Consider the following 10683-nt stretch of genomic DNA (forward strand, 5'->3'; position numbering starts at 1 on the left):
CACCTCACCAGAGGCGAACATTTAAGGTCATAGTATTCTTTTCATGTATGACACTATTACACCACTAGTTATTTAAAAGGACATTTCTAAATCAACTGCCAATTTTAAATTTAATTTAGTAAACATTGCAGTTCATTGTGGACCAAGAAGGTTCTGTTCCCCCACTCCAAGACCGCCTCGGAGGCACATTCACCTCTGAAGAGCCACGATCCAGTGACCATGACTCATCTGACATCGGACAGGGGTTTGTGTAAAGAGGGTTGCACCACTGACAGGCAGGTCGGCACAACAAACACAAGGGGCAGCAAGCAAATAGTCATTCTTAAAAACGCACACACACGCTTCTGCCAGTAAGTGCCTTTTCAGTAGAAAAATACTGTAAAAAGGGATGTCCTGGAACATCATCAGGTCCATGTTGTATTATTACAGTTCCTAATAGCAGGTGTGTTATGGTATCACTGCCACGTTAAGTCCAGGAACAGCTTCTCATTAACCATATCAGTTGGAGGAGGGAATATGAAGAAAAAAAGATTAGGTGTCCTATTTTGAAGAGAAAGCCTTTTCAATACATATTTTAGAAGAAATTTAAGCCATGGTTTTGATTGTTCATAAGTCTTCTTTCAATCCTTAGAAAGTATCAGCCTAACTGTAATGGTTGCAAGCACGAGAGAAAAATCACATCTCATAACTGGAGTGCTAACTAATATAGATTAAGTTCTGCTGCCAAAATGTTTTTCTACATATATTTGCAAGTACAGATTGCTCGGTATGCAATTCCAGATTTAGACTGGTTTTTTGCTGATAAAACTCTCCAGGCAAAACCTTTGCAGTGCAGACAAGTCCTCAGCTTACCAGCTGAGCGGCCGCATGATCCCCATCCTGGGGCAACTGCCCATTTGACACAAAGCCGCAAACCTGCTGTGGTAAGACATGCGTATATTGTTCATGGTAAATCCCTAGGGAGACACAACCACCCAACTCTCTTGGGGAAGGCAATGAAAAGTACTGAAGCTGGGAGGGTCAAAGGCTGAGTTTCATAGGGGAAGTCCCATCTGAAGCCTGGAGGTTTCCTGTGCTGGGGCTCTGCAGCAGGCTTGGGGGTCCCACGCCAACCCCCATCATCTGGTCCCTGACGCCTTCTGCACAGATGCAGACGTGTTTCTTCATAGGGGGGTGAAGAGTACTTAATGACTGAAGAAGGGCACCATAAGTTACTGCAGAACATGGTGATGGTTTCAGAACGGATTTAGGACAAATATTGTACATTTAATTAAGATCTAATTAAGATTTGTTTGGACTGAGCCAGGATTATTTAGGACTAAGTTTCTAGCTCAGGACTAGTGAAACCTTGTTTCATTTCCACTGTACCGTGAGCTACCTGTGAGTCCTGGGCAAGGGTTCAGCATCACAATGTCCCTTCCTTATAGGGAAGATGAGGGTGACTGAACTTTCCTCAGAGGTACATGGGGGTGAAACTGCATTTAAGGTTAGGAGATGCCTGGAATCAGTGATAATACCCTATCCAGCATCTTCAAGTGGAAATATCATATTAATGACATCAGTTTTGGCCTTACACACATTTCATTAATGCCTGTAGGGAGGAGTTTGTGTTCTTCCAAATCTAATAGTGTTGGTGATATCCTTATGCAAGGATTCAAATTCAGTAGCGTAAGAGCTCCTTGAGCCACGGCTGATTTTGGTCCAAGCTGTTTAATAATTAAACCAGCCAGGTTAAACAGTTTTCATATTTCGGGAATCTCCATTTAGTTTACAAGAGCTCTGTAAACATGTATTCTGCTTACATGAATACAGGAAAAAGGCCTAAACCAAGCAATTTTAGTTGTTCTCATCTCTGCTTATCACAAAATCTCCCGCTCCATCAAGTTGGTCTTTGAAACGGAACCTCAGCCCATGGTTTGCATCTCTTCATGTCCTCAGACATTGATATGAATGACTTCAGAAAAGTGTGCTGGCCCTCACTTGGCACATTTTATTTAATTCATTATATTATGGCCATTTATAATGCACAAGAAAATCACAGGCTATGCAGATGCTGAAATGTTAAAACTCTGCTAATACGAGAGCAGTGATATGCCACATTCTCAAAAGCATCAGAAAGAATGTTTGAGTATTCCAGTATGATTACAAGTAACTTCCTGCTGTATTCTTTTAAAATATTATTTCAAATATTTAAGTAACGTTTATGACATAATTTTTGTATTAAAAAAGGAAAACAGCTAACTAATATGTAAAATGTAATTATTTTAATTCATTTGCAATGTCATATTTCTAAAACAATGAAATAGCATTGTTTTATGCTTACAATATTAATCTGACCTTTAATTAGAGCTAAACAATGTTTTCACACAAAATTATTAACGTCATGAACATAACATACTCTTTTTTTATCTTGTACTTAAAGAGACACAAAGGATTGCATACCTCTCCAGGCACCATCAGAACTATTTAGAAGAATGTAGCAATCTGTATGATCTGCGTTTATGTAAAATTTAATATGATATTTCTGAAACATTCAAATTTTCAACAGGGAGGAAAAAAAGGAGGTCACAGGCTGTGACATCTGACCATGTTTCTTTTCTTTGGATATTCACCTTTTCAGCTCTTTTAAAAGGCTTGAGATTTTTGAGAAAGTGGTAACCTTGTGTAATCTGAGCAGGAGGTACGTTTAAGGATTTAGATGTTTATTTGATGCCAGCATCAACAGAGGTCTCTGGGACATGTAGATAAGAGTTGTCCAGAGAAATTGCTCAACATCAAATGTATTCAGCCATGCCATGAAGAGAAAGGGTGAATATTAACAGAGATACTGTGATTGCTCAGAAGTGTTGGACCTATCACTGCCAAGCTGGGAAATGAGGGTTGCCACCTGTATATATAGGAAGAGAGGGGACCTCTCCCTGTCAGAGCTGCTGGTGGGAGAAGGTCACTGAGCAGCTCAAGCAAGTCAGCACCATGAAACTGCTCCTGCTCTTCCTGCTCTGTGTTTTCTCCGTTAAATCCCAGGTCTCTACTGACTATGATGATGAGGTTGTAATACTTATCATAATTAATAACACTAATAAGAGTAAAAATGATTAATTTTATTTAATTGCATGCATGACTTATCTTATGTGAGTTAGCTAAGGTAGAAGCTGTGGAGGAAAATGATGCAGTGCATGTTCTTTTTCCACTTGAAGTGTTCAAAGAAATAACATTTGTATTATTTCTTTGTGTATATGCAACTGCACAACAGTTATTTTCTAGTTTTGGATATATTTTCTTCCTATTTCTTTTCTTTCTGTGTAGGGAATGAAGAATGTATGAGGGTAAGATTTCTTATTTAGCTGAATTTATTTAAGGATATTAATTTACCAATGTTGGCATACAATGTTGAATTTATCAGGTGCAAAAAAGTAGAAATATGTAATTAATCATGTCCTGTCTCAAAGACAGTAAAAACTTTTCTATGGATTCAGTAGACATTGAAATAAAAAAAACCAAACTGCCATATCATATAGCTTTACATTTGAAATGGATAGATAACAATTGTTAAACAAAAAGGCAAACAAGGGTCAATCTAAAATAACAATTTAACCTATATTTAGTTTTAAGTAAAATATTTTAATGGGAAACACAATCTAGAATCTCAATACATTTTATATATTTTTAAAATCCCTGCAAAAATTAAAAAGGTCAGGGTGATCAGAAATTATGGTTTTTTCTGTTATACGATCTAAGTGTTTGTGTCTGTACACTGCTGATAAGACTACTATGCTAAATCATTTTCAGCAATTTTGTGATTTGTATGCTGCCTACATTTGAAATTACTTGACGCCTCTGACCCTGGATCCTTACAAATGTTTGTTATTTGTAGCTAAGTCTGAGTGGTATTGGAGATTGTCGAAGATTTTGATCCAGTTGTTCAAAAACCAATTAATTCAAATGGTTTTGTTTCAACAGCCACTTAGGAATAAAGCCTGTTTTCCTTGCTCATCCTCTTAGACTTTCTTGTTTCTGGCAGTGATGGGGAGTGTATGCATCAGAGAGACTTTAAAAGCCTACCCTGAGAGATTTTATTGAATGGTTTTCCTAATTACACCAGTTAATAGCTGGCTTGTGGCCTGAGACCTGATAACGTATTTGACTGTGGCCTTATTTTCTGAGACCTTACAAATTTTCCTGTAGCCCGGTGAAAAATTGGGACACTGATAACATGATGATGAATGTTCTTCTTAGCCCATTTGTTTATAATGTCCTACTACTTCAAGTTTCATGGTGCTTAATGGCTCTGAGTGGCTCTATAAACTTTGTTCCTTGGTCAGAATGAACTACTGAAATGCCGTTTTGCTTTGGTTTGGAGGCTTTTTAGTTTGTCTATATCTAGGTGGGAGGAGCGTGACTAGTCTTACAAGGGAGGGCATAGCAATGACTTTTACATAATGTCAGTATAATATTTCCATTATTGCTTTTTGTCATTCCATTCCATGGTTTTCTTTGCTGTTTAAAATACCAAAGAGTGCTGAACATATGCCTCCACCCTGTGCATAGCATTTTACAATAGCAATCCCAGATTTAGAGTTTCCTCCCTCCCGGCTTTGCAGGAGAGCAGCCCTCAGCCTGGTGTTCGAGGCCACCGACCCCTGGACAAAAGGCGGGAAGCGGCCCCCACGCTCCGACCCGTGGCACCTCCCATCAGCGGAATGGGATACCAGCCCCGGCCCCCAAAGTGGGCGAAGCCAGGTGACAAAGAACAAATCATCTACCCTGACGCTGGTGGCTGCAAGCATGCTCTAGAGGAGCTGGTGGGTGTCTGCCGGTTGACGCAGCTGATAGCAGACTGTTCTTTTCTTCTAGTGTGCCCAACATGGAGTGTTCTTTGCCAAATAAGGGACAGTTGTTCATTTAAAGCAGCCCAACTTGACATCTTTTTGCTTAAGTTTGGTAGGACTGCATTCAGAAGAGTAATGCCATGGAGTCAGTGGGATTAGTCAGAGTCAGACAACCTGCAGAGAAGATGAGGAGATGAGATTTGAACCATAAATGAGGGAGGGAAGCATCTGTGGGTTAGCCTGCACTTCCCTCATTGCTTTGCATAGGTAACTATTAAGAAGGACAGGAAAAATCTTTGCAGAAGCGCTGGCTTGAATTTCAGATAATCTCAAGGAAACCTAGGGACCAAAAGCAATAACCTCCTATGTCTTTCTTAAAATTTGTTTCAAACCATAATTATGGTCAGTCACTGCCCCATCTCTTACAGAAGAGCATGCAAGCATGCTGAGATCTAGCATACTCCTTGCTGCCTCGCCGTAGTCTATCACACTGCCCCGTCTGTGCTCTCCGCCAGAAAATGCAAGCTGTAACCGTGCTGAGAGGCATCGTAGCGTCTGAGAGCAAATTTGAGTGTGGAGGCTGCCCACAAATGAAGCCTGTTAAAGCTTAACAACAAATCCGTGATTGTGATAAAGTCCCACTACTGCCTGGGTATTTCGGTTCTCACACGACTTCAGAATTTCCCACCTCTTTTTAAAACACTGCTGTCCTTGACAGCACAGTGCTTGTTGCAGAAGGAATGGTGCTCAGCTTCTTGAGATTGTAATTTTTTAATGAGATACATATAACAAGGTGTAGAGAACATGGTTGATTCTCTGAGGCTAGTGAAAGAGGAAAGGGGTAGATATGAACATGCACAGGCACCAGGTAGTTCCTGACAGGCTTTAAACATAGTTCAGGAGCTTAACACCATGAACATTTAATAGTGAAGAAAAGAGAAGAGTAGACAGTGGACCAAAAAAGTGTGAAGAGAGAGGGCTTTTCCCAAGAACTTCCACAAAAGAGTCTGCATGGGGGTCTCAGGGCTCCTTCCTGCCCTTCAGCCTGCAGCTTCTTTCTAGAAGTTAAATGTCTTGAGTCCTTATCTAGGTGATTAAATATCTGGCCTCACATTGCTAACTATTCAGTGTGTTCAAAGGTATGGTCGTTCACTGGTGGGATTAGAAACTTTTTATCTTGACTTTTAGTCACAGTCCTTTTTATTTTTTTTTAAGGGAGTGCTGTGTCCAACTGGATGTGAGCTGCAAACTACACTGGTAAAACAGGAAAAAAATGTGAAATCAGTTGTTCGTGATCTAAAGGACAAAGTGAGCAAACTGTCTGAAACCTCTACAACTTTCTTTGAATACGTGACTGTTCTAGACGATAAGTTGGTTAAGAGGCAAAAGCAAAGAAAAGGTACGCTCTTTCTATGAATTATTTGTGTAAACAATATTGCAGTTCTATTGGCATTGCTACTGTTACTTGTTAATGGGACTTCTTAAAATAAATTTAAAATACAGTGGAATTTCTAGCAAACCAGGGTTCCATGACCATGTCCTCTTAAATCTTGAAAAAAATCCTCTGAGAGAGGTAAAGGAATGGTTCTCATACTAAGGCAAGATTCATATGAGGCCCCTAACGTAAGGGTCACATGTTCCCCCCTTACCTGTTTTCCTATGTCCATCCAATCCCTTTATGCCCAGCTCCTGGCTTGGCTAATTATAGTTCTTTGGCAGAATATAGCACCACTGATAAATCTACTAGCTAGCAAAGGAATGACAATACACATGTACCACTTCCCTGAGAATCTCTGCATAGTTTTTGCACATGGTGGAAAAGTAAGCAAAAGAAATGCATATCCTTTCTCCCTGCTAAGAAAACAAGTGGCTTCTCAAATTGTGCTTACACATTGCTCTTCACTATTTTGTAACTGGAAAACATGTTGAAAACTAATCTGCTTTTCACCTCTCTGCTTTTCTAGACAACGACGATGTAATTTCTCAGTACAACACAGAAGTGGAATTGCATTATAACTATATAAAAGATAATCTGGACAATAATATCCCATCTAGCCTCAGGGTCCTCCGTGCAATTGTGGATTCTTTACACAAAAAGATACAAAAACTGGAAAATGCCATTGCAACCCAGGTGGACTACTGCCGTTCGCCATGTGTTGTTTCCTGTAATATCCCAGTGGTTTCAGGCAAAGGTACTCATTTAACTATAATGACATCTCTCATTTATAGCACTGTGCAAATTGATAGATACATCACTTGATTGGTGTGAATGTTCCTCTGAAGCCTGCGTCATTGATTAGGATAGCAGAAAAGATGGAAGGTGATCCTAAATGAAAAAATCTTTTATGGATGCCTGTACTGCTCAGACTGAAAATCCTCTTACCCAATATCAGTCTTCATTAGTGGCCAGTAACATTTTAAAGAAATATGTGTTTCAGGGTCTTTGTAAGGTGGAGGTGATATGTTTGTGACTATCATAGCTGTACCCTTGATTTTTTTCAGTCAGGAAAGGTTTTTCTTTCACATGCTTGTCTAACCCAAAAAACCATTGAAAAGTGTTCAGTCTTCCATTACTCGGGTTTAACTTTTAGAAATTCCCATTTGGAAAAGGACGTGCAGGGGCACTGTTCTTTCTTTTCTGATTCTTTCACATGATGTATCACAGAAATCAAAATGAAAGTAGAAATAGATATATCTTTTAAATTATTCCCTTAAAATCAGCAAACTGAAGGGTGAGAAGATTGTTGAAGTTCAGAGTTCTTTCAGTAACAGACTCTCCGGTTTATTCTTGCAGAATGTGAGGATATTATCAGAAAGGGAGGCGAGATATCTGAAATGTACCTCATCCAGCCAGATCCTTTCGTCAAACCATACAGAGTATACTGTGACATGGAAACAAATAATGGAGGTTAGTGTGAAATAACAATGTTTTAAAAATATTAATTAATGTGGATGCTATAAAAATTTTGTAATAGTAATTTGCATTTTATAAAAAACAAATATGGAGTTGTAACTTTTGTAATTACTTGAGAATTAAGTCTGACTCATTCAGAAAAGTTTTGTTGGTCATCTTCAGATGCACAGTAGGGTAATTCTATAATGAAAATGGAAATAAATAGTTGGGATGGGATTGGTAAATAAAAATGTATCTTACTATGATGAAAATGGACAATGTATGAATGGGCACGCAAGGAGGGCCTGGCTTGTTTCTTACCATGCTACTGTGCACTAAAGACAAGACTAGGGTAGTCCTTCAGGTTCTGCTTTTTCCACCTTTCCTTATGAAGCAAGGCACTGCTTAAGTGTGAGTAAAAATGGCAAGGCTGGTAAGCAGTGAAACCAGTGGACCTGCTGCAAGGAAGCCATATGTTCTGCTCACCTTAAGATGAAGATAGAAGGGCTGTATCTTAATACTTCATGCTCCTTTCTCAATGTCAATTTAATCTAAATACTGTTGCTCCTGCAGGCTGGACTTTGATTCAGAACCGCCAGGATGGCAGTGTTGATTTTGGAAGAGTATGGGATCAGTATAAAAAAGGATTTGGAAATGTTGCGAAGAGCGGAGGGAAGAACTACTGTGATACACCAGGTAAAATGTCGAGCATGAAAAATGAAGAACTCTTCTTACTGAAACTCATATTTCTTGAAGCTCTTTGATTTTTCAAAATTAACTAACCCACTTTGGCAGACCTATAGGCAACTCATAAAGCTGCCAAGAAGTATATTGTGAAGTCTGTTTCACAGAGCTCTCACTTGTTGCTTCTCAGGTGAATATTGGCTTGGAAATGAAAAGATCAGCCAGCTTACCAAAATAGGGCCCACTGAAGTTTTAATTGAAATGGAGGACTGGAATGGCGATAGAGTATCAGCTCATTACGGAGGTTTCACCATTCAGGATGAAGGCAACAAGTATCAGCTTTCAGTTAGTAACTACAAAGGCAATGCAGGCAATGCGCTAATGGAAGGAGCTTCACAGGTGCATGGAGAAAACAGGACAATGACAATTCACAACGGCATGTTCTTCAGTACTTATGACAGAGACAACGATGGATGGTATGTACTTGCATTAGATATTTAAAATAAAAATAGAGCTTAAAATAGAGATGAACATAGCATATTTCTCTAACTTGCTGTTAGTTTTCAAAGCATTTCATAGTACCCTAAAATATGTTTTATCCATGCAAGTTACGAGACAAATGTCCATGCAGTTCCCCTGATGTAGCCAAGCACAGGTAAAACTATATATTAGGTTAGTGGTGCTCCACAGCCAAGTAAGAAGCCAATTGATTCTATGAGTGATGTTACCACAGACAAACCAGCAAACCTGGATACAATACATTCATTGCCAGAGACTGATGGTGTCAGCGCTGAGGACCACTGTCTTACTTAAGTGGGAATATTGGTACTCACTCCAGTAACACATGATGGGTCCTGAGGAAGGAGACATGTAGCGTGTCTTGTTTAGAAAGTAAAATTCTGCCTACTCAGAAGACAGGAACTCCATTGTAAAGTACTTAATTTAGCACTGTATCTCTAAACTATGTGCTATGTATTTATCTTAATACCTGATTACATATTTATGAATAAATCAATTGTTTTGATTGGGGAAGATGTACAGTTCTCATTGGTTTATATCTTTAAATTGCATTGACGTTGCAACTATCATTATGACATGCAAGTAATTGTAGTTATCAATTGGTAAACTAAAATGTTATTCCCAAAAAGATGCAGCTAAAATTTGACTTGTTTTTCTTAGCTGCTTCACCTTCCAAGTGCACTGTGTACCACTCATTTGTGATGGTCCATGTTTCACAGAAAGTTCAGAGAGGATTTTAAATGTTTATTATGGTTTGAAAATTTCAGTACAGGGAGAGGTGTATGTACTCTGTTGATCTCTCTGCTTACAGTTCTTCTGTCATTCTTAACACTTTCTTTTCCCTCATCAGGGTAACTGCAGATCCAAGAAAACAGTGCTCCAAAGAAGATGGTGGTGGATGGTGGTACAACCGCTGCCACTCAGCCAACCCCAATGGCAGATACTATTGGGGAGGTACCTACAGCTGGGATATGGCAAAACATGGTACAGACGATGGTGTTGTATGGATGAACTGGAAAGGGTCATGGTATTCAATGAAGAAGATGAGCATGAAAATCAGACCATACTTTCCACAGTAACTATTATCAAAATGTACAGAATCAGGGATTTTCTTTTAATATTTGTACACGAGTATCTTTTAGGCATGGTATTCAGGCTTGTCTTTACATATGGCAACCAAATACATATGTATGAGCATATTGTGACCTGAAGTGAAAAAGCTATGTCAACTGTAAATCAAAATCTGACCAATGAAAAATAACTCACAAGTGTATTTTGTTCCATTTTTCATTTGTTCACAAGACAGAAGTAACTCCTATACAAGAACACTGATAAAAAAACCCAAACCCCAACTTGTTTCACGCTTTTATAAAGGACTTCTATACCACATTTGAAGAGGGAGAGGGTTCTTTTAAAATGTTTTCTAAAAATTAAATAAAGCCTTAAAACTAAAGTTGTATTCACATGATTCCTAAGTATTTATTTAAGCATTATCCAGGGAAAAGCAAACACTTTCCACCAAATCAGGGATGATAATTTTCTTTTATATCATGAAGGTATGGTAACTACCTGTGTAACAAGCTGAGAAGGAAAAAAGTTAAAAGATAGTATCTAACAAATGGGTAGGTCACCAGTCACTCAGTTCAAATCCTGTATGCTGGATAAAATATGTCCTTTCCTGGGACCTGACTCACATGCTGTACCTCTTAGTATCCTTTCCACCACCCTTTTTTTCATGGAATAAAATACAATATTAGA

General features: G+C 38.8%; 1 protein-coding gene across 2 annotated transcripts; it reads left to right on the forward strand.

Annotated features, from left to right (window-relative positions):
- Positions 1–2911: 2911 nt before the first annotated feature.
- FGB (fibrinogen beta chain) lies at positions 2912–10378 on the forward strand. Of its 2 annotated transcripts, none has more exons than XM_075090991.1 (8): positions 2912–3048; positions 4602–4802; positions 6045–6228; positions 6794–7021; positions 7624–7737; positions 8296–8418; positions 8597–8882; positions 9776–10378. In XM_075090991.1, exons 1-8 carry the CDS (start codon positions 2974–2976, stop codon positions 10002–10004), a joined length of 1440 nt encoding a protein of 479 aa, XP_074947092.1. In that variant the 5' UTR covers positions 2912–2973; the 3' UTR covers positions 10005–10378. The 2 variants fall into 2 exon arrangements, with proteins under 2 accessions (XP_074947092.1, XP_074947093.1); XM_075090992.1 differs by having other exon boundaries at positions 2919–3024.
- Positions 10379–10683: the final 305 nt, after the last annotated feature.

This window comes from Phalacrocorax aristotelis, chromosome 4, assembly GCF_949628215.1.
Source record: "Phalacrocorax aristotelis chromosome 4, bGulAri2.1, whole genome shotgun sequence".
Classification (NCBI taxonomy): domain Eukaryota; kingdom Metazoa; phylum Chordata; class Aves; order Suliformes; family Phalacrocoracidae; genus Phalacrocorax; species Phalacrocorax aristotelis.

Excerpts from the sequence above, each read along its gene's own strand:
- FGB (XM_075090991.1), top strand. The coding sequence starts at position 2,974 with ATGAAACTGCTCCTGCTCTTCCTGCTCTGTGTTTTCTCCGTTAAATCC. Across the intron at positions 6,229-6,793 it reads GAGGCAAAAGCAAAGAAAAG|ACAACGACGATGTAATTTCT; the intron begins GTACGCTCTTTC and ends CTGCTTTTCTAG. Across the intron at positions 8,883-9,775 it reads GACAGAGACAACGATGGATG|GGTAACTGCAGATCCAAGAA; the intron begins GTATGTACTTGC and ends TTCCCTCATCAG.